The sequence below is a fragment of the Brachyhypopomus gauderio genome, chromosome 5, assembly GCF_052324685.1.
Source record: "Brachyhypopomus gauderio isolate BG-103 chromosome 5, BGAUD_0.2, whole genome shotgun sequence".
In the NCBI taxonomy this organism is placed as follows: domain Eukaryota; kingdom Metazoa; phylum Chordata; class Actinopteri; order Gymnotiformes; family Hypopomidae; genus Brachyhypopomus; species Brachyhypopomus gauderio.
Genome location: NC_135215.1, coordinates 30833652 through 30859969, shown reverse-complemented (window position 1 = coordinate 30859969; position 26318 = coordinate 30833652). Strand labels below are relative to the sequence as shown.

At 43.3% G+C, this 26318-nt stretch overlaps 1 protein-coding gene across 1 annotated transcript; it reads left to right on the top strand.

The window, feature by feature from the left end:
* Positions 1-1075: 1075 nt before the first annotated feature.
* Positions 1076-26146, top strand: pparab (peroxisome proliferator-activated receptor alpha b). The gene is made up of 8 exons (XM_077007048.1): positions 1076-1253; positions 9953-10201; positions 11539-11696; positions 13953-14091; positions 18750-18949; positions 20120-20329; positions 20643-20886; positions 21074-26146. Exons 2-8 carry the CDS (start codon positions 9994-9996, stop codon positions 21316-21318), a joined length of 1404 nt encoding a protein of 467 aa, XP_076863163.1. The 5' UTR covers positions 1076-1253; positions 9953-9993; the 3' UTR covers positions 21319-26146.
* The last annotated feature ends 172 nt before the right edge of the window (positions 26147-26318 follow it).

The following is a 26318-nucleotide window of genomic DNA, read 5'->3' as shown; positions in this document are numbered from 1 at the left end:
CAGCCCAAGGGCTCCAGCCCACCACGTGGTGCACAGAGTCAGGCTAGGAACGCTGAGCCTCTGGCCTCCACCCAGGATGGAGAAACTTTTATATTGTCTTTGTCTATGTAGATACAGGTACTTTGTTAACAGAAAAGCGAATTTCCATCTACTTTAATTAAACTTAAAGAACTCAGATAAACGTATCCTGCAAAAACATCTCTTGCATTTTAAGACAATCTTTTAGAAACTGCAAAACAAACAAAAACACATCATATTTACCAAGTTTTCCACATATAACAAATTCAAGCATTAATGTGCAAGAGAATGATTGGTTTGTGACTTAGAACGCTAAACAGTGCCCTCTGTTGGTAAACAAATTTATTTATTTCATTTATTCATTTTTTAACTTTGTTGACATTCAACATTCACCTCCTTCTTCTAAAGCTGACTCGACTCATAAGCTAGCATTTGTTATTTGTAATTAGAAATATTAGAAAAACAAATAAAGTTTTTTTTTTTTTTAATAAGTATCCTTATTGTGCGCTCGCAAGGCGTGTGTGGGCTGGGGATGCGTGTGTGTACATGTGCGATATCTTGGGCGTGCCGGTCTCATGGGAGAGTGTCCAGTCGGTCACTCCTGCTCTGAATGGGTGTCTGGCTCTGTGTGAAGTTGTAAGAAGAGTAAATGTTTTGGACCGAACCTACACGGACCTAAGGCACGTAGCTACTTTAGCCCAAATGTGAGACATGAACGTGAGGTACGTGCACCAGCATTAGTTTCAAGGTTGGGCTAAACTGGGCGCCGACCCACTAAATGTTACTCATGTCCTCCGACACTGCTGCACATAGACACACAAACACACACAGACACGTGCTGACTTTTGTTTTAAGAACACTCCGTAACGCCACACACCCAACATTAAAGGGATTACTTCAAAAAAATGTCATTTCGGTGTTAGGGGGCGTCCTGCGCTTAGGAAAGACGCTGCGTTCCTATTGGTCCAAACCATAGGTGTGTCAGGGGGTGTGTGCGCGCGCCTCCGTGGATCGTGTCCCGTGACGCGACGCGTGACGTGTTTCCGGGCGGTGGGAAGGCAGCTGCAGCGCGAGCGCAAGTTTGACAGCGGCGGAGCTGCGCGAGACAAACAAGGACGTGTGGAAGGAGACTTTTTGTTTCTGCGCGCGTCCTCTGTTTAAGTTGACAGCGCCGCACCCCGCCGACACCCCTACATTGAAACATGGTCATATTGCATCGGGAGGTGCATCGCAAGGTAAAAGCGCTTTTAATTCAAACGTGTACATTAGATTTAACTGCATTGGATTCTGCTGTATGTTTCTGAAGAGGACGAGGCCTGTCGTGCATAATAACATCGACAGCAGTGAATATGCTGGTTTTGCGTTGGCTGCGCAACTAATGTGCTCGGTGTAGTTGCGGTTTGAGTTTCGGCCTGGTGTTGCTGTCACGCGCTGCGCACTTTTGTGCGGCTCTAACGCCGCGCTCGTGCACACTTGCGGCTTTTTCATCTATTGAGCGCGCGTGTGCAGCAGACTTATCTGTAAAGTAGGCTGTCGTTGTAATATTCAGATGTTGAGGTAGGAGAGCAAACCAAGTTCTCTGCGAGTGAGATATACTTTGCACTTCAAACAAGTGTGCACCTGAGAGGGCTTAAATGACATTACATAAGACCAGAGGCGGCGCTGCTGGGTCTGCTGCCCCAGGAACTCTACACTTGAGGAACTGTACCTAACAACATCTGCGTGGACTCAGTTCCTGGAGCCTTGTAATGACGCCGTGGATTTGTGTATTTTCATGTCTAAAACCTTCCTATATAATAATGTTTTGCCTATATTTAACAAAAAAATCAAATGTCTTTAGTGGAATGTAGCTTAGTTACGCTGTGTTGAATAGTTGGGCCTAAGGATAGATAGACACATTCATTCATTCATTGAATCTTAAACACGTTGAGGTTTTTCAACTGCAATAAGAGTATAGACTAAGTAACCCTTGCATTATAAATTAAAGACACTGGCAGGTTCCCTCAGCATACTGTGTTCCAGTGTCTGCACAAGGGCTACGAGAAGGGATGCACAGCGTGGTTTCATTACTTCAGACTGAATGTAGTCTCACGGTTCTCCTGCTTAAAGACATGCTGCATATTTAGAGGCTGATTTGCTCTTTAGCTGCCTGTTTTAGCAACGCTGTGTTCTGTCATCTGAGACTGAATTTGTAGTTCCTGTCATTTGTTCTAAAGGAACTTTTCAAAACTCAAATGCCAGTACTCAAATGCCCCAAAATATGTAAGTGCAAAATGTGTAATATGTAAGTACATGATACGTCATTTTTGTTCAAACCTCATTAGCTGCACTAACTGGCATTCATTTGGAAGATCTTTAGTTTTCTTTATTAACCACATTAGCAAGCATAGCACATTCTTGAGCAAACAGAAAGACGTTATTTAAGCTTTGGAGTGTGGTTAATGTGGAATGCTGTGCTGTTTCAAGCATGGCCCAGACCTCATCCAGCTTCTGAAGTCATGTTAGAAATGTGTTTGTTCTGCTGCAGTTTCATTTGCTCTTCTGGCTCAGTCCTAAGTAGCTCACACACTAACATCAACTTTCTGGCTCAGTCCTAAGTAGCTCACACACTAACATCAACTTTCTATAATGACAGTTCCACGAGTTTTACTTCAGATTCAGTTTTACTGAGTGCTCTTAACCAACATGTGATCATATTATTATTATTATTACTAGCATGTTTAATATTAGCTTATAAAATGTGCCAAAATGATAAAGATGGGGTGGGTATGTGTTTAGTTAAAATTACATAGACACAGAAAAAAAAATCTGATCAAATTGTCAAGAAACAACCATATATAAACAGTTTACAATGTAGCTAAATGTAGCAACAGATGCTCTGACCTGCTGAGATCCTTTCCCTAGTGACCTGATCTTACTTACGTTATTCCTCTGAACGGATACATGCACGTTCAGGTTAACTGGCGTAATTATTCTGCAGTGGGTGAGTCTGTACCGCACGTAGAAGATATCTTGAACCAGTCCCTCAGACTATGTGACCATGAAGAATTATTTTAAAGCATGTCACTTTTGTGGAAACTCACCCAGTGTGGTATATCTGAAGTCACAGCTGTAGAAACATGACTGTGTTTTGGTTTATTTTGTTTTATATATAAGCGAGGAGAGTTTGTGCAGATCCCAGCTCTGCCATACCAGGCAGAGAAAAGCAAAGTAACATACATGAATAAGCCTGTTAAAGTCATTCAGATATGAAGAAGTCATTTTCTCATGAGGTCCTGCTATTTAAATAACCTGAACAGACATTGCGGAAGCTCTCCGATGTTCATAAGACATTTTCATTTGGCAGAAAAGGTTTGGAGAAGTATTTCAATTATGTTTATTGTTTCTATAACGGTCTAAAAAGTGCTTAATGAAAGTCCCTCCTACTGCTTAAGTAGTGTATGGACTCTTTGAAAGAATCAGGCTAGCTGCTCATCTACGTAACATTTGTTAACAGAAAGTAGGAGTCACTAGTGTTCAGGTCCTCCACCAGTTGATATGTTCTTTACACCCACATTTTTTACAATGTAATTACAGCCTCTACACTTTCCATGTGACATGACCAACATCATAAAGCAAAGTAGGGTCTATAATTGTGGCGTCAATCTGGGAATGAGGTGAACACCAGTGGGGGTAGTTCAGTGATCGTCACGATGAACAGGAAATGTAGTGATCTCACAAAAAAAAAATCATTCTCAATTAGTACGTGTTGGAGACCATATAAATAAAGTTCTAAGAAACGATCTGAACACAATACCTGACTCCAGCCCTGATCTCAACCATTCAGGTGTCCATGTGGGTTAGGTAATGCACGGTTGCATGACTCTGCGCCTTATGATTCCCTGTAAAGACGCGGAGCTGCCGGCTTTTCTATTAATGGCCGATTTGGATTTTCAGAGCCCCAGATCCACACTCATGGGCTCATGCTAGAACATGCAAGTCTTCTTAAGACTCCCTGTAATAGCATGTTTACTGTCTCTGTCTGTCTCTCTCTCTGTGTGTCTCTCTCTCTCTCTCTGTCCCTCTGTCAGTCTCTGTATGTGTTTCGTTCCTCTTTCTCTCCTTCACATTCTCTTTGTCTCCGTCTCTTTTCATTCTCTGACTCTTTGTGAGAGTGTCCACTGGCAGGCGTGAGAGAAAAACGGCTTCAGTGTGGAATCTGAGCTGTCTAATCAGACCCCTCTTTCTTAGCTCTCTCTCTCTCCCTCCTTTTCTAAAGGACTCAGGAGAGTAGCTACTTGTCCTGTCGATTTTCTTCAAACAGGACTTTCAGGTTTTGCTAACTGCTTCTGAGCTTCCTCCCTGTTGCATGTTTTTGTCTCTATAAACAAACATGCCAACTTAAAGGACATTGCATATTCTCTGTTTGAGTATATATGCACATATGTTTGCTCCCGTGTGGATTCCTGGGTGATATGACATGTGTGCCACTGGTGTAGTTGGGCATGGTTAATATGTTTATTTTACACAGGCTTACTTGCCTTTATAAGTTGCCATGGTCACCTCTGTAGACATGAGCTGGTGTGCTTTCATTGCCATCCCCCATTCTTCAACATAGAGTAGTTCAATATAGAGCAGTTACTCTGTACTACGTGTTGCACCCGTAAGAAAGTGCCTTTGGTGTTTTTTTTTTTACATCTTGTATCTAATAAAACACTTTTCATTGGACTCAACCCTGTATGTACCTTTCATTATGGGGTAGGGATGGAGTTTAATGAGCCTGTATAAAATACCTTTTGAAACCCAGCAGAGTTGATTTTAAATGGTGTCTGACCTGTATGAACTGTTCTCTTAATTTCTCTTTAACAGATTTCGAGTAATGTGATTAATCTGTTTCACACGATTTACGTTAGGGCAACAAATTATTATTTTTTTGCTTCCCTCAGAGCCGTCTGCATTTCTCGGGTTTACAGTCTAACCGTGATGTGACCCACCACTCTGAGGGGTTGTGTTAGAGGCAGGCTAGCCTGAAGCAACTCAACTTTGTCAGATTTTGAGTTAATGTTTAAAAATGACTATGGATCACATGCAGGCGACAGGTATAGTTCTAACCGAAGTTTCCACTATTGCCACTACAGTTTTCTGTGTCATGAGCTAGTCTATGAAGCACTGTATGAAAATATTTGTAAATGTGAAGTCTGGGAAAATTGTTTCTATGAAATTTGCCTATAATGATTATAATATATCCCTGTATATGGCCAATATTGTTACTCTGCTGTTCACTCTCTGTCTGGTATGGGGACCAGCCTCTTAAAAGCTGCTCTGGGTGAGTTTGTAAATGTTTTGTGGTTTAGAATCAGAGATCTTCAGATTCAGTCTGGGTGGCCCGTAGCTTTTCAGGATTTTTCCCCATTCTACAATCAGGCCAATGTGGAGTGTATTAACTCATGGGCACATAAAGTAGATGCATCAAGTGTGTCTCATGAATGCCACTCTAAAGTCTAGCAGGTGACTCATTTATTTCAGCAGATTTTCTCCCCTACTGATGTGACATGGCATGTCCTTATGTTATGTAAAGCCTCATCTTTACATCTACAGTCATGAAAGAGATGCTCCTCCCATTCTTTGTGTGGGGAAAATACAGTATGCGCTGTGCTTTTGGGATGGTCTTTTTAAGGGCATATGTATAACCATGCTGTCAAACTGAAACGGTGATTGTAATGTTTGTTCGTGTGTCAACGTACTGTAATAATTGTTTAGTAAAGTAAGTCTCACAGAAATTAGGTAATCTCTGCAACACTACATAGAATTGACAAGGTCATTTCTAAACGGCAGTTAAAACATTAGATCAGGCTACGCTGGCATTAGCTACAAGCAAATATTAAGTTAGTTAGTGCTAGACTAAATTATTTTACAATGAAGTCTATTTTTCACCATCCACAGAGATCATTGGTTGTGTCTGAGCCTATAGATGAATTTTCATCCTGTTAGAAAACATCAAGCTTAACCTGAACGAGGAGCCTTGAGTCAGAATTGTTTGCACTGGTGTCATTAATAGGTTTGTAGATGTATAGTAGTACCATGGATCTCTTATCAGCAGTGTGTGAGCAGCGTACCTGGGGGCTGGGGTGTATGACAGGAGCACACTCCAAGCAGGTGTGCATAGTGGAACATTAGAACCACACCCACACTGTTCTGCCAGATGGGTTGGGCTTTGTGCAGTGTTCCATAGATTTCATCAGGATTTGCTGAGTAACATAAATATCTAGACTTGATTATCATGCAGGCGGCATAGCACATGCAATTTCCTGCATCTTTAAATGCATAGTTGACATTCTGAAGAATCACATAGCCTAATCCTTAAAGGACACAGAACATAGTTTCTCAACCCTTTCGTCAACACACTTCCTCATCAGCATACCAAACTACAATCACCAGCATACTGTGTTCTGAACTGGAGTATAACTCTTTTTGCACTGTAACTGCATCCATATTGTTCTAAAATCCTTAGATATAGGCTGTACGGACTAAATCCTAACACACGTGTGAATGCTCTTAAAATGTAGGTTATATAAGATTACCTCAGTGTGCCCATTTGTCATGGCAAAGTAGCTCCAAAGTACATTAGTGATGCCCATAGCACTGGATCATGACGACCCCTCCCCCCAAACATGGCGTCTTAGTTTTGCATTGGAAAATGTAACAGGACCCTTACAGCTGTCTACTAGTCAGAAGCTTTTGCCACTACACTTTGCCCTTGTGGCACTTTTACCACAGAACTGGACAAATATAAGTAAAATCACATGAGAGATCATTGCCTCTATTTTGGAAGGTTTTTGTTTATGTTTTTGGACATGCACTAGCCAAGCTAATCCAGCTAGGAAAGCTGTTCTGGTTGGTTTGATATTGTTTTTTTAGATAATGTAAAAAAGTATATTATTAAAAAGGCTGTTTAAAAAGTGTGTCTGTGTGTGTGTCTATCTGTGGAATGGCACTAATGTCCTTCAAAGAAATGGACAGTTTACGGTTTCATGATGCCTGTTTCCTTTGTCCTTTCCTGTCTTTTAATCTGTGTCTGCAGCAGAAATCCTTGCTTCATTGGGAGACGTGATCCTAATATATTTTTTTTTACATAAAGCTAATAATGCTCAAATTATGAAAATGTGAGACAGTACTGTCAACATGACATATCGATAATACCATTTGTACTATTTGTACAGTAGCACATTGGTGCAGACATTTGCGTCATTCTGCAGTTGTTGACTCTGGTCAGGTGGTGAGCAACAGCATAAACTTGGGAAGGTCTTCCATGGGCTTTGCATCTGTGGCCAATGGCTGCAATGTGGCCCCACCCACATGAGGCCTGGCTGAGGCTTGAGCCAAAAGCAAATGCCTTGGCTCTGGTTATGGGGGGACAGCTGTTCCATCCTGGTACCTTCACAGCATGCATGTTGCCTGTGTTTGGTTGTGTGTGCTTGTCATCACAAGAACACCGAAGGTGTGGCACACACTTCACACTTTTAGACTTGCACTGGGCTCAGCTGGGTAATTAGGTGTGTGTGTGTTTTGTTCTGGTTTGTTACTGTTGATTGCAATTGTGATATACATATAAGCATTAGGTGGTTTTGTCCTTGGTCCAAAACCAAACATGTTGTTGGTTTTGGGGTTTTTTAGTTTTTGTCAGAAACATGCACCCCTGCATTTTTTGTGCTATATCTACTAGTCATTTGGGTTATCGTATTACAAGTTATATTGCACTCACAATATGTAGAAATCACAATTTGTAGCAATCCCATTATGTAGCAACACATTTCACAATATGATATGATATGACGCAGCCCTAAAGGATGAGGGCAGGAAGCAGCGTCCGGTGCTGATGTAGACAGGCCAGTCTGCGTATAGACTTCTCCTTTAACCACATGGTCCTATGTGACCAGACTTTTCCATCAGTGCAGCTCACCCACGCTCCAGCCACATGGCACAGCATGTTAGGAAAGATGCCTGAACTGTCACCATAACACTGCTTACGGTGGAATGCACTGATTGCATTGTACTGATATCTAAAGAAGTCTAGTTCCTCATCTGACGCTTGCCTTGATCATGTCATCTTACACAAGCTCCACATGAGCAGTGGATATACAATCCTTTTATGCGAAAGACTCTTTCCAAACTGACTATAGCACACCAGAACACCGAGTTCACGGTTATCTTCAGAAGACCAACTGGACAAGTGAAGGTGTTCCTCAGGCAGGTGTACTGCCCTGCACAGAGGCTGACTACAGAAGAGTGCAAATGGACTATTTCTGTCTCAGCTTACTGAACACCTTCACACAGCATTAGATCAGACTTTGGTTTTAAAGAAAATTAAGGGGTTTACTGTGTTAACATTTGTAGATTAATCCTTTGCCAGTGAGAGCCCATTTTAATCCCAGTGTTAACAGATCTACTGTAGCAGTCACCCGTCACAAACGAACAGCTTGACGTTAAGACTTGTTAAGGGGTGGTTCATAACCATATGAACTGGTTAATGCATGACTGCAGACGGTAGAAGAAGGTTTATACATGTCTGCTATATCACTGTAGTCCGTAAAATTCAGCTTTATCATTCAGGAAACGGTCACATGTCACTTTGGACTTAACTGTAGGCCTCCGTGAACAGGGCAAGTGTTTAATGGCTCTGTTCACAGTGAGCAGGTGCTGGGATTGTGCGATTGTCTCTCCACTCCAGTCCATTGTGATGTTGTCATGCCAGCTTATGTTACGTCCAGCAAATGAAGGCAGTTTGTGTGAGCAATGTGCTTTTAGAACTGTGTAAATCTAGGGCCAGCTTTGGCCAGTCTGCAAACCATGCAACCAGATCAACAAAGCTTTATTCCACACATTTTTCTTAAAACTAAATATATCTGACATCCCTTAAAACCCAGGAAATGATTTGCCGTTCCCGTCTGGCCGCTGAGGCATCAAAGAAGGAGCTGTGGTGCTGCCATGGGCCTCCGGGCCTGGGCTCTTGCTGACTGGGCTGATGACGTTGGCTGTCTCTGGCTCGCAGGCCTGGATCCTACAGAGTCACTTTGACCCCGGAACAAACAAAGCTCTGTGTTTGCTAGCAGCCCCAAATCCCCCTCGCCTCGTTCCTCCACACTTCCATTGTTCTCTTTTGGAACCTCTCTCTCTCTCTCTCTCTCTCTCTCTCTCGCTCTCTCTCTCTCTCTCTCTCTCTCTCTCACTCTCTCTCTCACTCTCTCACTCAAACTCTCATGTCTCTCTTCCTCTCTGTCAAAGAAAGCATAGCAGTTTTTTAATGCTGTTAGTTATTTGGCAGTGTTCCTTCACACTTTGCTGCGTCTGTGTTCTGCACTAATGAGGTAAACCTCTCTTACTGGAATATGAAGCTTACATATATTCTTGTGTGACCTACTGCCCCACATGCGTTGCTGTCGGTGTTCAGTAAACAGTGTGCATATGGCTCCACAGGCTTATTAATAGACAGCCACATATAAATCACAGGTTATGGCTCTTGTTTATTTTTTATTTTTTTGGTGCATGTTAACTATTGATAATTTTTTGTTGGACTTTGCCTGGTCTTTTTAGCCACTCCATCAGACAGACACAGCACAGATACTTAGATAAGGCCACTCTGACTGATCCCGTTTATGCTTAATAGGCAAACTGATAACAAGAGGGGCAAAAGAATTAAACTTAAAACTCTCGACAGGTTCAGCTGGTCACCACTTAGGCGCGTTGCTGTGATTAACAGTTGCTGCTTCATTTCATCAAGGATTTGACAAATACTTGGAATTAATCCAAAAATAATTCAGACATACTGTGTTCCTTGATACTGCTGTTGACCCCATATGTAAGATATGTAAGTGTCCTCGTGGTCATTTCTAAAATGTCATCTTAAAAGCTGTGTACTTCCATAACTCCCTGTTCTTCCTGCCTCTTCTGTGTCCAGGCGGATGCGTAGGTCGGTCTCGGGCTCTGTCCGCCATCACCATGGTAGACATGGAGCGTCTCTACAGTCCTCCGTCCCCACTGGAGGACCCTGCCCTGGACAGCCCGCTCTGCAGGGACTACATGGGAGGCGTGGGGGACCTGCAGGACATCTCGAAGTCCATCAATGAGGAAACCCTCAGCAGCCTGGACGTGCCAGAGCACCAGTCGTCCGGCCTGTGCTCCAGCTCAGAGAGCTCCACTCTTCTGGGTAGGAACCCTGGCGTGGACCCAGAGGCACACAGCTCTCACACACAAAACAGCAGATGCGGTTTCAGAGATTACAGTGTTTCTGAGATTACAAATTGAACTTGGATCTCTAAAAAAAAAAAAAAAAAGTCTCAAGCCAGTAACTTTTAACCTAGATCAGTGAAACCGTTTCATTAATGATGAGGGACTTAAAAATGTTTTTTTTTTAGTTTTCACACAGGGAACACAATTGGAAGAATTGTCGTCCTTGTGTATTGGATCCTAAAAGTAAATGTATTGGGTATTCTGGGTATTCTGATGTGAAAGTAAGGTGTGCTGACCGTGCCCCTAATTATGGGTCACTCTGGACCAAAATGGTTATCAGCTGTTTGTTTGTGCTGATTATAGTCTGACCTCATTTTCACACTGACCTCGATTTCTCTCAAATTCAGGAACATAAAAGTAAAAGGTTAGAATTGTTAACATATCCTGTAGGTTGTTTTACGATGTAGTAACTACAGTTACATAAGGGTCATTAAACTATTGAGTCACAGGAATGCAAACATATAAGAGAGAAAGCAGGTGTGTTGGGTGCCAGGTCTGTCTGACCAAGATGAGACCTATCATAGTGTGAACTGGGGAAGACAAGCATAAAACACCAATATGGTTCCAGGTATTTAAGCCTGTTTTGTTTGTTTCTTTGATTATTTATTTTTCATTTTTGGTTGCCTACTTGGTTGGTGAGGCGAGGATTAGTGACCAGGAAGAGCTAATGGAGCACACAGAAACTATCCCGAATGACTACTGCACTCAACAGTGTAACTCGCTACCTGCTGAAACTAGCCTATTCCAACCAAAGAAACGCTAACTGATACACGGAAGAGTTCAGTCATTACAGCAAGGAAAACACTATTGTGTACTCCACTATTGGGGACTGCGAAAGCTACTGTTGGTTGTGGCATTTGAGACACAGCTGATGTTATACCTGACATGTCTCTGAAATAATTTGCCTTCCTGTGCCTTGCTCTCTGTCTTGCTCTACAGATGCTGGATCATTTCAGAACTGATTTGTTCTTTCACACAACACTATTTGCACCTTATTCCTAAGACACTGTGTTATCTTAGAACAGTCAAAATAAAATTCTCAACAAGCTGTGGTTAGTATATTATTACGATAGAAAATAGTGAAACAGTATGATAAACCATTTCTTCGATTTCACTACTTTGGCCTTTTTGGAATTGCACTATATTATACATTCTCATAACATGTTTACTCTAGGACAAAGTCATCCTAAGAATATGTTTAGTTTGTAATGTGTGTCTGTGTGTGTGTGTATGTGTGTGTGCGCACACATGCAGATGCCTTGACCCCAGCCTCAAGTCCATCTTCGGGTGTGTGTGGAGCCATAGCAAGCCAGGAGGAGTTCACCTCCTCCTCTCTGAACCTGGAGTGCCGCGTGTGTGCAGACCGAGCCTCAGGCTACCACTATGGGGTCCACGCCTGTGAGGGCTGCAAGGTGAGCATCTGGCCGAGGAGATGCACCTCCTGCTGTTTCTCTCCCCGCGCTCCTCTGAGCTCCACAACCCTCGTCCTGCTGGGTCTGTCCTCGCTCCTCTGAGCTCCACAACCCTCCTCCTGCTGGGTCTCTCCCTGCGCTCCTCTGAGCTCCACAACCCTCCTCCTGCTGGGTCTCTCCCTTTTGGATTATGTATGTGGTGCTTAATTAGACCTTTCATCTAGTTATTAGTGTGTAATTTTATACCATATTTTTAATTAACCGGCCTGATGAAATGTGCATTGCCTACAGTTCAGTGCACAGTTTGCTGAATGGAAAGATCTTTTAAATCATCTCTTAAGGGTAGTCTGTCCTGCTTAAGAAGTAAATCAGCAAAGCGTGTGATTAAGGCGATTCTGCTGACTGTGATCTTCAGCTCTCCTCCCCTGCGTATGGCCCCAGGTCCAACAGCACCTCCTGTAGGCTGCGGATCAGAGTGCCCCGTCTTGTTGGCGGCCCAGGGGAGAATGGAGCGTGCGCTCCCCTCCAAGGCCAGACACCCTCTGCACTCGCTTCACTCTTCCTGCCTCCTGTAGTTCATTTCAGATGAAGAAAGCCGTTGGCTGTCAGCTCTGGAGGGGTTGCTGTTTTTCGGACGGTTTTTTTTTTGGGGGGGGGGGGGGGGTGTATAATTTCAACACACAGCTGGTGATGTAGAAAGCCTTGAACAGACTTTTCTGCCTACAACTCCTCTGCTCATCTGAATGAAGCACTTTAGTGCTTTAGTACACATTAGTGCAAAGCTGCACTCCACCACAGCCTGCAGGGCCACTGTTCACAGGGGAAGGGGGTGGTGCTCACGGTGTAGTTACAGGAGCTCCGTCTGCCTGATGATGCTGTCAGACAGAAAGGAGCGGTGGTACAATCGGCACCCTTCGCAGCTGCCAACCGATGGCTTTAGATACTATGGTTACACTCACTAGGTGTAGCTTCTCTTAAAACAGGACAAAAAAACAGAACAGCACTCTTTGCCCACCTGCATGTCTCCTTAATCAGAGTCCAGGGCAGGTCAGAGCTTGGCGAGTCTGAGCTGTGCTGTGGGATGCTGGGGTGTAGAGGCAGCTACAACTTAGCCTGGTCCAAGCACAGGTGATGTGACTGACCCAGGTCAAAAGGACAAGGGATTTCACAGCCAGTTACACCAGATACCCTTTAACACTTGGCTATTAAAAGAGCGGTGAAGACTTGACAGTTAGTACTAACAGTGTGAACTGTGAATACATGGCTTCTCATCCACTTTGGCTGGTGTGGTAGAAAGTCTGGTAGTCCTGCGTTAGGACATGCATAGACATCTGCACATCTGTATGGATGTTTCAGTTTAGGAATAGCGCACTACAGTGAAGACTGAAACAGGAGCCCTGTTCAGAGTGTTTTTATATACCAACACACACACACACACACACACACACACACACACACACACACACCTTAATACTCCTTAAGGAGTACTCTTAATACTCCTTACTGGTCTAGATAATGCAACCACATGGCTGTGGTCATGACTGGAGGTATGAAGTCACTATACTGGGCACACACCCCCAAGCTCTCTGTCCTCAAATCAACTGCCCCACCTCACCCCCCACACACCATCTCTCTCTCACACACCACACCTCCTGCTGTCCCCCACGGGTCCCCTGCCTTGCCATTATCTGTCTTTCGTAACGTTGTGGAAGTGTCTCGGGACAGAGTGACTGAACAGGAGTGAAGTAACCCATTTTAATGGCCCACTCTGCCTGCCAGCTTCCCCCCGCCTGTCCACACTGCTGGCACTGGGCACTGGACACTGACTCCACTGTTTTGCAAGATTGTGCAAGTTAAGAGATTTCAGGTTCAGCGTGTGCAGTACATTTGTGGCTCTGTCATTTAATATGTTGTCTGGGATAGTATGATTCTGTGCATCAGTGTCAGGAGTCTTTACGTTCTTTTAATTCATTGCTAGGGAGTTTCCAAGCATTTAGTCTCAAAGTCTCAAAGAATTTAATGAAATTAAACATTTCATATAAATAAAAAATGAACTTATTTCATTACATGAAATAAAAAGAACAATTTAAATCCATTGTGGAATTTCTCTGTGGAAGTCCACTGTTAACAATTACTTTCTGGGCATGTTACTGTCGGTTGGTGTGGACAGTTGTCTCCTGCGCGCGCGTGTGTGTGTGTGTGTGTGTGTGGTGTCTGCGCTGCCCGGTGACCCCACTTCTCTCCTGCCACCCACAGGGCTTCTTCAGGCGGACCATCCGTCTCAAGCTGGAGTACGACCGGTGCGAGCGCCGCTGTAAGATCCAAAAGAAGAACCGCAATAAGTGCCAGTACTGTCGCTTCCAGAAGTGCCTGACGGTGGGCATGTCCCACAACGGTGAGTGTTGTGGCATCACGGCGCGCTCGCCTGCGTGCCGCTCATGCCCACTTCAGTCCTGCTTGTGTACAGCCCTGATGTTGCTTATTGACTGCTGGGCCTGGCTGGGGGAAGTTGGTGAGGCGTAGTGTGGCTAGTATAGCATGACTGGATGAGCCAACCTACTGATTCCAGACTCATGCTGATTCCAGGTTTAGGCTACTGTACATGTTCCTGTCGGGCATTTCCTTGACCTACTTACTACCATGTTATCAAAAGGCCTCTGCTGGATTCTTACACAACCATTGTACACATGTTCAGGTTATCTCAGCCCCATTGTGTGAGCACAGTAACGTATTAGCCAAGGTAAACACGCTGTACAGAAGATGCATTAGTACGTTTTTCACTTCAGCAGTTGCCACATCTTTAATAACACATCTGTCTAGTGGCGTGAGTTAATCATCGGTGGCTGGTGAAGGTACAGACAGTCTGGGCGCGTGTGATCTCTGTGCGGAGCGGCAGGGTGACCCTTCCCCAGTCCGCTCGCTCTGGCTCCATGTTCACGTGCTCGGCGGGTGGAGGATGTGTGCTCGGGCACCACGTTCCACTCAAAGTCCATGACCCACGATGCTTTGTTTGTACCAGCGCCCCATATGTGTAAACGTGCAGCTTGGCACCCTGACCCTTTAACGTGCAGCACAGCACTTTTGTGCTACTGTACTAAAAATAGCAGAGAGGATGCCTGCAGTCTAGGTGACCTCATGGAAAAGTGTCGGCGCACGTCGTCCGGCCTCACCCAGCATGCCAGATGGAATGAGACCCCCACCCCCTCCAAAAAATACATCATTCCACCGCAGAGCAAAGAACTTTGAAATCAGTAAAGAATTCACAAACTCATCTGAATAATCATAGCCAGCAACCAGCCTCGATCGATGTAGAGATTCCACAAATATACATTTAAAATATTAATTTAAATGAAAATATATATTATGTATATCTTCTGAGGTCAAACTGAGATCACAACATCATGTCCACATCCCCTCATGTTTCTCCCATTTGTAATAGCTTGGCGTCATATCCAATGCTATAATGGTAGTGCTACATTGTAAATAGTGCATGTTCATAGTGTCCATTGGTAATTGGTGCTCCGTTATATAATATACGAGTCACGTGTTGATAGAGGGGGACTTCCGTCAGTTTTTGTAGTGTTGTCCAACTGTCACATGATCTGCTGCCTGTGTTATAACACAGGTTTAGAATTCGAGAAAGGACATGCTATTCCTATCTAACTCACAGGTCTGGCGGAGGTTCAGTGGTCACAGGACTGAAAGTGCATCTCCACTTCAGTAGCTCATTCTGCCTAGTTCTCAGTGCTCATAGGCTGGACAGTACACTGATCTCTTCCTCTGTACAGTGTTTTTCCAGTTTCCACACTTTTTCCAGTATCACCAGTATGCATTTTTCACTGGTTTTCAAACACTTATATCAGGCAAGAGGAAGTCTAGCCTATAATATTTTTTTCAACTGGGGGTTCCCAAAGAAAGACTAGGCATGCCATTCTATGAAAACTACTATACTCTTTTAATACTTCAGTGGTACAACACAGTGGTGTGCTTATGCTGCCCCACATGTACTTACTTACACTGAGCCTCCTGTTCTTATGCTAAGCCATGTGTGCTTACAACTTTGTGGCACATGTGTTTATGACTCGTGTACTTACACTGCTCTACATGTGCTTAGGCTGAGTCTTGTGTGCTTAGGCTGAGTCTTGTGTGCTTACGCCGCGCTGCGTGTGCTTACGCTGCGTGTGCTTACGCTGTGTGTGCTTACGCTGCGCTACATGTGCATACACTTCACTACGTGTGCTTACGCTGCGCTACGTTTGCATACGCTGTGCTACGTGTGCATAGGCTGAGGTATGGAGTGCTGTTTGGGTCAAAACGCCTAGAATGACGTCCGTGTTAACATGTCAAATTTGGACGTCATCAACCTCTGAGGGGAGAAATTCAAACACTGCCAAAAAGCCCTGCCCCATTGTGAAAGCAGCAAATAAACCCACCCTCCACACATGGACTATTCCAAACACACCTTCACAACCGCGTCTAAGGCACGTGTAAGATATGTAGCCCCAGAAACAGCCCACTTAAGGCCCATGTGACCACAACATAGAGGCCATGTCACCACAACGTAGAGCCCATGTCACCACAACGTAGAAGCCATGTGACTAAAACGTAACCCCTACGTCAACAAGGGGTGGGTATATTGGCGTCCACCAATAGTATGGAAGTCCTAAACATCTAGACGTCTTAAGACGTCCAAAAGTTACGTGTTAACACGACAAAATGTGCCTTGTTAAGACGTTAAAACTAGGGGTGGGACGTGATTAAAAAAATTAATCAAATTAATTATAAGCTTTGTAATTAATTAATTGAAATTAATCGCATTTTTATCGCATTTCAATATTTTACATGAGAAATATTAATTTAAGTTTGAATGATGAATGAATCAATGAACATAATCATAAAACTCAACATCTTGTTTATTTATTATTTAGACACCAGTCTACTACACAGACCAATAGATGAGTGCAGAAAACAGAGCAAACAGTTTTCAGAACACTGAAAATTCTGACCAAAAATGAGTTTTGCTCAGGATATTGGAAGAATAAGAAGAACTGAAGTCAATCAGATGTTTTTTAATATAATTTTAGATGGTAGACTTTCTTTGATTTCCCAGAGCTCTCCCACAGGCATCTCCATAGTGCCTAGAAGTGGTCTTCTGCATGCTCAAAGCAAATGACTGGATCTTCCATTCATAATCTATACAGAATCACCTAACAGGTGGGCCGCGGTCTGGATCCGGACCCGAACGCAGTCCTGTCCGGACCCAATCTCATTCCTGATTAACTCTGCAAATTTCTATTTCCGTGGTCCGCAACCAACGGACCTCGGTCCGGATACGGACCCAAATGCCATCCCATCCGGACCCAGAATAAATTGTTTAAAATATTTTTTTAATTTTGACGGGAGAATAAATTTTAAACCGGAGCATTTATTTCAGGGCTATTGAAAAAACACTCCGTCACGAGTGTTGGATTTTCAGTCTGTATGACTGGAACTCGTGCACTGAGAAACATTCCACGGTGCAAAAGTGTTAAATGCGTTAAATGCATTAAAATGCGTAAATGTATTTAGTTCGTTAATTTTCCTGTAATTAATTAATCGAAATTAATGTGTTAAAGTCCCACCACTAGTTAAAACTTGTTAAGACGTCCAAAAGTTACGTCTTAACACTGCACTTTTGGACATCTTAAGACGTCCATATTTGACGTGTTAACACGGACGTCAATCTAGGCGTTTTGACCCAAACGGCGATCCCATACTGGGACTTGTGTGCTTATGCTGCGCTACATTTGCTTACGCTGCGCTAAATTTGCATACACTGCACTACGTGTGCTCACGCTGCGCTACGTGTGCTTACGCTGCGCTACGTGTGCTTACGCTGCGCTACGTGTGCTTACGCTGCGCTACGTGTGCTTACGCTGCGCTACGTGTGCTTACGCTGCACTATGTGTTCTTACGCTGCACTACGTGTGCTTACAATGCTGAGCCACATGCTCATGCGTTGAGCTACATGTGCTTATGATGCTGACTCTCATGCGCTTTCACTGAGCTACGTGTGCTCTTTAGCTGAGTCCTGTGAGCCCACGTGGGCTTACACTGAGCCACGTGTGCTGGTGCAGCACATGTCTTCCTAGTGCTGCATGCTTCCAGCCCCAGCTGTAGTGCTTGAATACATATTCAACGTTCCTCAGCTTTGGCACAGCCTCATGTGTAGAACATGGAGCATGGAACATGGACTATTGTGTGTGTGTGTGTGTGTGTGTGTGTGTGTGTGTGCACGCGTGCGTGTTAGCGAGTGCATGTGCCTCTCAATGCGTCAAAGAGATGAGCTCTACAGCTAGTCCAAGGCTAATCTGATTAGGATTTTCAATGTTGTTATAGGAGTACAACACTGAGTCACTCTTTTAACTCCTGAAGTTGACAGTGTTTAAATGCAATGCATATTGCTGAAGAACCTGATCTGTACATATATTAAGTTTATCACTAGTTTAAACTAGTTCTGAAATGCCAGCTGAACTCTGCCATCATCCAGATACTGGGTCACATTGTCCTCTTTAGATGATAAACATGCAATGATTTCCCCATTTGGAGCAAATCCAACTTGAAATCCAGCTTGCACAACTCCTTGGGGTCTACTTCCACGGCAACAGACACTGAGCTCATGATTTACAAATAGTTTGCATGTAATCATGTAATCATTTTCCCCAGCATTTTAATAGCATAGCAAATTCTCCATCAAGTGTTTCCATGTCAGTGTTTGTCTTCGTTATGACAGGTACTGAAATCTTCTATCATCTTCGTCCGTGTAGATTAGGCAAGAAGACAAACTGGGATGATATCCTGTCGATCACAATAATAAAAGTCAAGTTCTCTTACCCATAGTTCATTTGAACTTGTCTTTCCACGAGCAAAGGTTTAGGCCTTACTACAACAGCCACATGAATTTCCATAGTATTTACATTTACCTTGAATAGTTTTTTATTGTATGCAAACCAGACAGGAGCGATGAATACCCATCATACTCAGCATGTGTAACACTGCGTGTTTGCCGTGCAGCTATCCGCTTTGGCCGGATGCCCCAGTCGGAAAAGCTGAAGCTGAAGGCGGAGATACTGACGGGCGAGCGGGAAGTGGAGGATCCTCGGATGGCGGATCAGAAAACACTGGCCAAACAAATATACGAGGCTTATCTGAAAAACTTCAGTATGAACAAAGCCAAAGCGCGAACCATCCTGACGGGCAAGACGAGCACACCAGTAAGATTAACCTGCTGCATGTGCGTGTGTCTGCGCGTGTCTGCGCATGTAGAGTAGCGGCGTGTATGGACAAAGTGTCAGGATGTGTATGGATAGAGTTGCCGAGTATACGGCTGACCCCCAAATTCCACTGTGTTCATGTGGATACACACTAGAGAGGGAAGGACTGCTTCACGAGTACTTGCAGGACCTACATGACTGTCAGTTCCGCTTAACTCTAGATCTCTGTGCTGGCGAGTCCCTAGAACATTAACCTGGATCACACCAAACAGATGGTGATGGGTCTGTCATGCTAGTATCATCCCACACAGTCCTGAGTCAAACACACCTCTGCTCTAATGGAAGTGTGGAACTTCCCTCCATTTAATCCCATTTGGTTGTATTTCAGATATACTGGGTGTTACTATGCAGATGTGTTTAACTCATGACTTAAGCTTGTGCCTTACAAGTGATCGTGAATGCTGCCCCATTAGCAGGAGGCTCCACCCCCAAAATTCTGCACATCCCTATTTTAGTTTTACAACAACTTATTCCAAGATATAAAACAAAAATGCAGTGTTAAGATGAGTTTATATTTGCTTGATATATTTGGCTCAATATTAAACTTGCTTGACTTCATTTTTGTGAAAATGTAACCTCCCACCACAAAACAAACAGCTGTGATGTGGGAAAAAAACGTGACGGTAACCAGTTAAACAGCTTCAGAAACTTGTTTATGATTTAGGGGTCAAGCATAGCCGTCTGTAGCACCTTCCCAATGACCTCCAGCAGCAGGTGGCAGGCCGACCTCAGTAGGAATCGCAGTGCTTGGACTGGGGGGAGCCAGTCGCACACAGTGCCTCTGAGCTGCTTGCTGTGGAACGCATCCTGTAATGTCTGCATCTGTAGTCTGAGGACGTGTGCTCACTTTGTTTTTGCGAAGTGAATCAATGTTTGAGTCTACAAAATGGATGAATGGTGTGTTTTGTTTAGGATAGGCTTCATAATTGAGTCTGCCATATATCCGTCTGTTATTTATTGTCCAAATGTGATTCAGTGCATTGGTGAGTTTGTGTACGGTGTATTTTTCTGTAGGAACAGTGGTTCAAACACAAGCTCTTGATCTCACTACATACCATTTCCAGTCCTGGCCTTCTTCAGTCGGTGACCTCCCTTCTCTTTGCTTTCTAGCCTTTTGTCATCCACGACATGGAGACCCTGCAGCTGGCTGAGCAGACTCTAGTGGCCAAGATGGTGGGGTCTGCGGGGGGTCTGCTCAGTAAGGACGCCGAGGTGCGCATCTTCCACTGCTGTCAGTGTACGTCCGTGGAGACCGTCACCGAGCTCACCGAGTTCGCCAAGTCCGTGCCGGGCTTCTCCAGCCTGGACCTAAACGATCAGGTCGGTCCCGGTCACTCAGCCAACGACGAGCACTCGGCCTACGACGAGCAATGTAGACAGCTTCGCTGGAATTATTCAAGAAGTCATGAAAAGTATTAGTTACCTTCTAGTAGGATTTAACAACATGGACCTTGAGAAGAACCCCTTTATCATGAAGCTTTTCTTATACAATAGCCGTTTTTTTTTTACTTTATACTTTAATAAAATACAACCAAATTCTACAAAGGAACTTTAACTTTTGTAGTAATTTTATCATCTTTGCTGTCACAGTGCAGTGCTACTACATATGAACCCACATGTCTGCCTGCCTCAGGTAACCCTGCTGAAGTATGGAGTGTATGAGGCCCTCTTTGCTATGTTGGCTTCCTGCATGAACAAAGACGGCCTGCTGGTTGCTTATGGAAGCGGGTTCATCACCAGAGAGTTCCTCAAGAGCCTGCGACGGCCATTCAGTGACATGATGGAACCCAAGTTCCAGTTTGCCATGAAGTTCAACGCCCTGGAACTGGACGACAGTGACCTGGCTCTGTTCGTGGCCGCCATCATCTGCTGTGGAGGTAGGGTGGCAGGGAGCCTGGTGAGATTTGAGTCTAGCTACTGTCTTGAGTGTTCACATAGGTAGTGTTTGGGGTTTCAGACGCCACTGTTGTTACTTTCAGGTCATTTGAGGTTTATTTGACTGAACAGGGTGAGTTTTGGGCCCTGGGTGTGTCAGAAGTAAAGCCTACACTTCTTGTTCCTCAGATCGGCCGGGCCTGGTGAACATCCCTCACATTGAGCGCATGCAGGAGAGCATCATCCATGTGCTTCAGGTGCACCTGCTGAACAACCACCCAGACAACACCTTCCTCTTCCCCAAGCTGCTGCAGAAACTGGCCGACCTGCGTCAGCTCGTCACCGAGCATGCCCAGCTAGTGCAGGAGATCAAGAAGACCGAGGACACGTCCCTGCACCCTCTGCTACAGGAAATCTACAGAGACATGTATTGAGGAAGACGCGTGCGGCTGGCGTGCGGCTCGATCCCTGGCCCCCTTTTGTGGGGCATGGGTTGAGGAAAGGGTGAGAGAGGAGGGGCAAGTTCAGCCCCACCCTTCCCTGATGATTGAGGGCTTGTCTGGGAATGCAGAGGCTCATTTCTTCCAAGACAAAATAAGGATATGTTCTCAAGGGCCTCTTGAACGCATCCCTGCAAAAGAAACACTGTAACTCTACCTGAAGGGCTGCCAGTAAACCACTAAACACAGGACACAATGCTGTCCAGAGTAAGAGAGCAGTCAGCTGTTTTTGACTAGTACCGTCCCATCTTTGAGGGATTTTTGGTGGGGGTGGGAGAACCAGTTTCAGAACCAGACTGGTATATTGTGACTTTTATCATGGTTTTGATACTTCATAAAAGAATGCACACTTTCCTGCATAAACTGCAAAAAAAAAAGCCTGGGACACGTCTTCATGCAGCAATATGTCCTTGACCTTTAAAGTGAAATAAGTCATGCAGACCTGATACGTATACACAGTACAGAACTGGGCTGAAACCAATTTGTGGATCAGTAAGTGTAAGCAGATCCGCATGAAATCAATATTACTTGAATCATTACATTAAGAAAAAGCCTCCCACAGAATTTCACCAAGAGCACCCAAGTGACTTCAGAGCAGACATATAGTTACTGCTGCACTGCACTCTACAAATAAGCAAATAAATAAAAATAAAACATAAATAAACAGGAAATCATGAAAAAAAGGAAGATTAAAAGTTGCAGGAATACGTGTTTTATAAACGATGTTATAGAACAGCTCTCTCTGTTAGCATTTGTGCATCGAGCCAGCAATCCCTTCACACATGCCAGCTAAATTACCCTTTATGGATTGCCTGAGTCTTAGCATTACTCCTGGCACTAGAGGGTGTATGTTTCATACCACCCACAGTAAAAATGCTGTGAAAGGGTCAGTTGTTGCTTCTGATCTCTATGGACGAGGAGTGCTGATTCAGGTTGAGTAAGGCACCGCACTGTTACTCTATGTTCCAAACAGGCCTGTTGTGCTTTGTAACCTCTGCTATATTTCTAAGGCTTTCTTCCTCACTTCTGATTAATTTGGTACATTTGTTTGTTTACCAATGAGAGTTGGATAAATGTTTGTATTAATGCATCATAGCATCAAGACAGACACCGACCATGCCACAAGGAGAAGCAAAAATCCTCTGACACTCCTCTTATAAAATTCCTGTATTTACTATAAAAACAAAAAAAAAACAGGGGCTTTGTTTATCGGTGAAGTTATAGCAGAAACGCCACTCCCAACAAACTGTAGTGACCCCTCAGACGCAGCCTGCATGATGGCACTTACTGACCCAGACTGACTAGCGTGAAGAGAGAGAGCAGTCTCACTGTGTTCATTCACTGAGCAACCTCCCTGGACACTCTGCTGAAATCACATACCTCTCTGTCAATGCCTTTACTCAGAGCACACCTGCACCTCTCTCCATACTGAGCTGTCATTTTAACGAGCTAACATTTAACAAAAACTAAGCTAGCAAGTTAAACTGCTTTTGAAGAAGGCATTTGTTTTAGAGGACTTTCTTTTCTTGGATTTCTTGTTGTTTCAGCTGTTAGTATTTCTTCTCTTTTCTGTATTTATCTTTGTGTGAGTCCCAGTGTTTCCATAGCCTCCCTATTCTTCATCTCGGAAACAGTCCCAGTACAGAATAAGAGTCAGGGAAGTCCGGTCAGCTTCGCATGGTCATGCCAGTCAGCCAAACGATGTGTAAAATACAAAGTAGGAGTCGCTAATTACTCGTCTCTGAAAATGGAAGTCCTCAACCCTTTTTGTTCATACAGTGGATTTTGCTGTTACTATCATACTCCAATCACATCAAAAATGAATACAGTACCTTTTCCTTTTTTTTTAGAATCTTTGGTAGGTTTAAGGATGGGTTTAAGTTTAAACATCTTTTGCAAGTTGGGGCCTGGCAGAAACCTGTCAACCAGACATTTTTGCAGTTGTCTGCCTTAGGCTTATACTATGGTGAGTAGGAGGTTGTTAGGTTATACTGGTAAAGCAACCGAGTAATTTTTCAAAACTTTTGTATATGCTTTTTAATCAGCATTAGGTGTTAATTTATCAACATTAAAGGTTAACTGCCTTTGTATTAAAAGTGTTGCCCATAAATGTATACAACACACACATAAAAGACAGGCACAAAAGTATTTATGAAAAGCCTGATGATAGGTAGATGTCCACATTACTAGCTAAAATGAAACCAGAGCAAGACATGGAATTAATTCATGATTAACTGAAACAACCATTGCTAATTTACATAGCTGTGTTTAGATGATTTACCATATATAACCAAAAAATCGGTCAGAATTGAGTTGAGCTGGATAAAAACCATAAAAGATAGGCCTATCCTTCTACGTGTTGGGTCAAATGTAGTGGTTCACTTCTCAAAATGGACACTTCCACATTCAAAGACTGTTACACCTGCAGAAACTAGGAGACTACCTGTAGACTTCACTAGAGTCCAGATAACGGCAGCATTTCAAAGGCACAAGACGAAACAACATAAGCAGCCAAAGTAAGCTGGACCAAGTCCTGGTTTCATTTTCAGTTATTCTAACAAAAGACTCTGATTTGGCCTGAAGTTATTTCTCCTGTTTGGTTATTAAATATTCGTCATGCCAACTAGCGATCGGTTATGCAAGTACTGTTAGTCCACATAGTACGTCCAAGTTATAAGAACTAAACCTGATTCTTATTGCTCTGAAGGACAAGAGGGGAAAAATGTGGTTGCTCATTTTATTTCATATTCTATTATCAATAAGGGAATTACATAACGTCACAAATGCATTTGAAATTGTTGTATGCAAAGAAACGTTATTGCAATGTTACTGATCACCAACATTTCCATGACACCCTGGGCAGCAAAGCCAAAGCAATGCAGTTGCATTAATTCCTGCTGTCTCAGTCTCAGATTTGCATTTTGCTTTTAGCATGGAAGTCACCTGTGTGTGCTCACGCGTGTTGCCTCTTAAATGTCGCCTCTTTGCACACAGAGGTTGTTTACCTGTAGAGATAACCTCACCTGTGTCTCTGGCCATTCTTAATAGTGGCTCCCTTTGAGAGCTGATTATGAACGCTACTTTGATTTTCTTCCTTACATGTTGTTGCAAGACACGTTTAAGTCTTTACAAGAGACTTATTGGCACGAGGAAAAAAACAAACAGCATTTATTGGTGGTATACACACCTTCATGAAGTAGTTCAAAGCTGATGTGAAACCACGATTAGGAAACGAGGATATGTGCATTAATGCAGAATAACACTGTCATTATGTCTAATTGTAAAAGAACCTGAATGCATTTGACCCAATATTTTGTAAACAGCATATGCTTTATATAGCCTGTTTGTTAAAACTACTCTGTACATACCAATATTTGTTTTGGTCACATCTTCCCTCTTAAGAGCTTATTGGCACCACTCTGCTTCTGTGGGCTGCGTTTACCCTGCAGTCTGGTGAGCTGCTCGGTGGAGGAGATCATGTTAACTGGTCACTTAAGCACCAGTGACTGCAGTCCAGGACCAGATTTGGATTGGAGGTCCAGGTTTGAGTTGCACTGGGCTAGTGTGAGTGTGCAAATCACACAGTTAGGGTTGTTTTATTGATGTTTCATCTTTCATTTTTTTACACTAACTCTAAACCATCTCTATTCCAGTTGTAAAATACACAGGATTGTTTCAGAGTGCCCTTAAAATAGCCAAATGCTTAAGCAGTTAATAGACTATAATAATGTGATTCCCTCCAGAGCATCCATCAGCAAAGCGCCAAAGTGATATTTTGACCCTAAACCCACTCTGCATGTACAGACCTTTTTGTTTGAATACTCATACTAAGATATCCTGGGTCATTTCTCATTCACACACACACACACGGTAAAGGTGTTGTCTCTGGCTCAATATGAGGGTTATGAATATGCACTCCTAGAATTTCTTGCAATTATCAGTGTTCTTCTCACTTAGTGTATTCGTTTTTAGCCCATATAACACACTTTGGTCTCAGGTAGAGCCTATAGAAGACCCTTAAGAAAGGGCAAACTTAACCTTCAACTTTTAAGAGCTTTTTTTTTTTTTTTCTTTTACTTTTCAGAACCTTACTTGACATCAATCAAGCCAAACGATTTAGAAATGTTTTGATCATCTCTCTTCATGGTGCATTCTGTGACTGTAATATTTTCAGACAATTTCAGAAACAAGATTCAGTACAATTAACTGTTTCCTTGTATGTCTGTGTTTCATTTGATTAGTTTCAATCATGATTTCAGATGAGCTTCTTCACCAATGCTGATCATTATGATCAGAGTGATGAGCACATGCAGTTTCAGTAACCTGATCACGAGGAATTGGACCATGACAAGCTATTTATCCCATTGACCGACTCCACTGGTGAATTTAAATGTGAACAGCTTTAGTAAATCATCACATCTGCTCATTATGGGATGTGTAAGAGATGCTGGTAAATCGTACCAAAATAGAAGACGTTTTTCTTCTGAAGAAATGCCCGTTCAGTTAGAATCATAACCATATGATAATTTTCTTAATGAATATTTGCATATGAATATGGTCCGTTTTTGAATTACACATACATTTGGATGTAATTTGTACTGCCTGTGTAATAGTAAACTTGGTAAACAAATGCACCTTAGTTCCAGACCATCTCTGAACATGACAACTATTATAATAATGAGCAGCATCTGGATGTTAAAAAGCTAAATATTTTCAATTAAAATGTCATGGTCACATACTCTTAAACCCCCCCCCCCCCCCCCCCCCCCCCTAGATATGACACTTTAATGCTATCCCTATAGGAACGAATTGAAAGAAAATGTGAACATTTGTCTTTGGCTTGTAATTGATTAAATGAATAGAGCAGCAAATCTTTCATTTTAAAGAAACAGGGAGCTCAGATACTTGAAAGTTACACTTTGCTTTGGGATTTA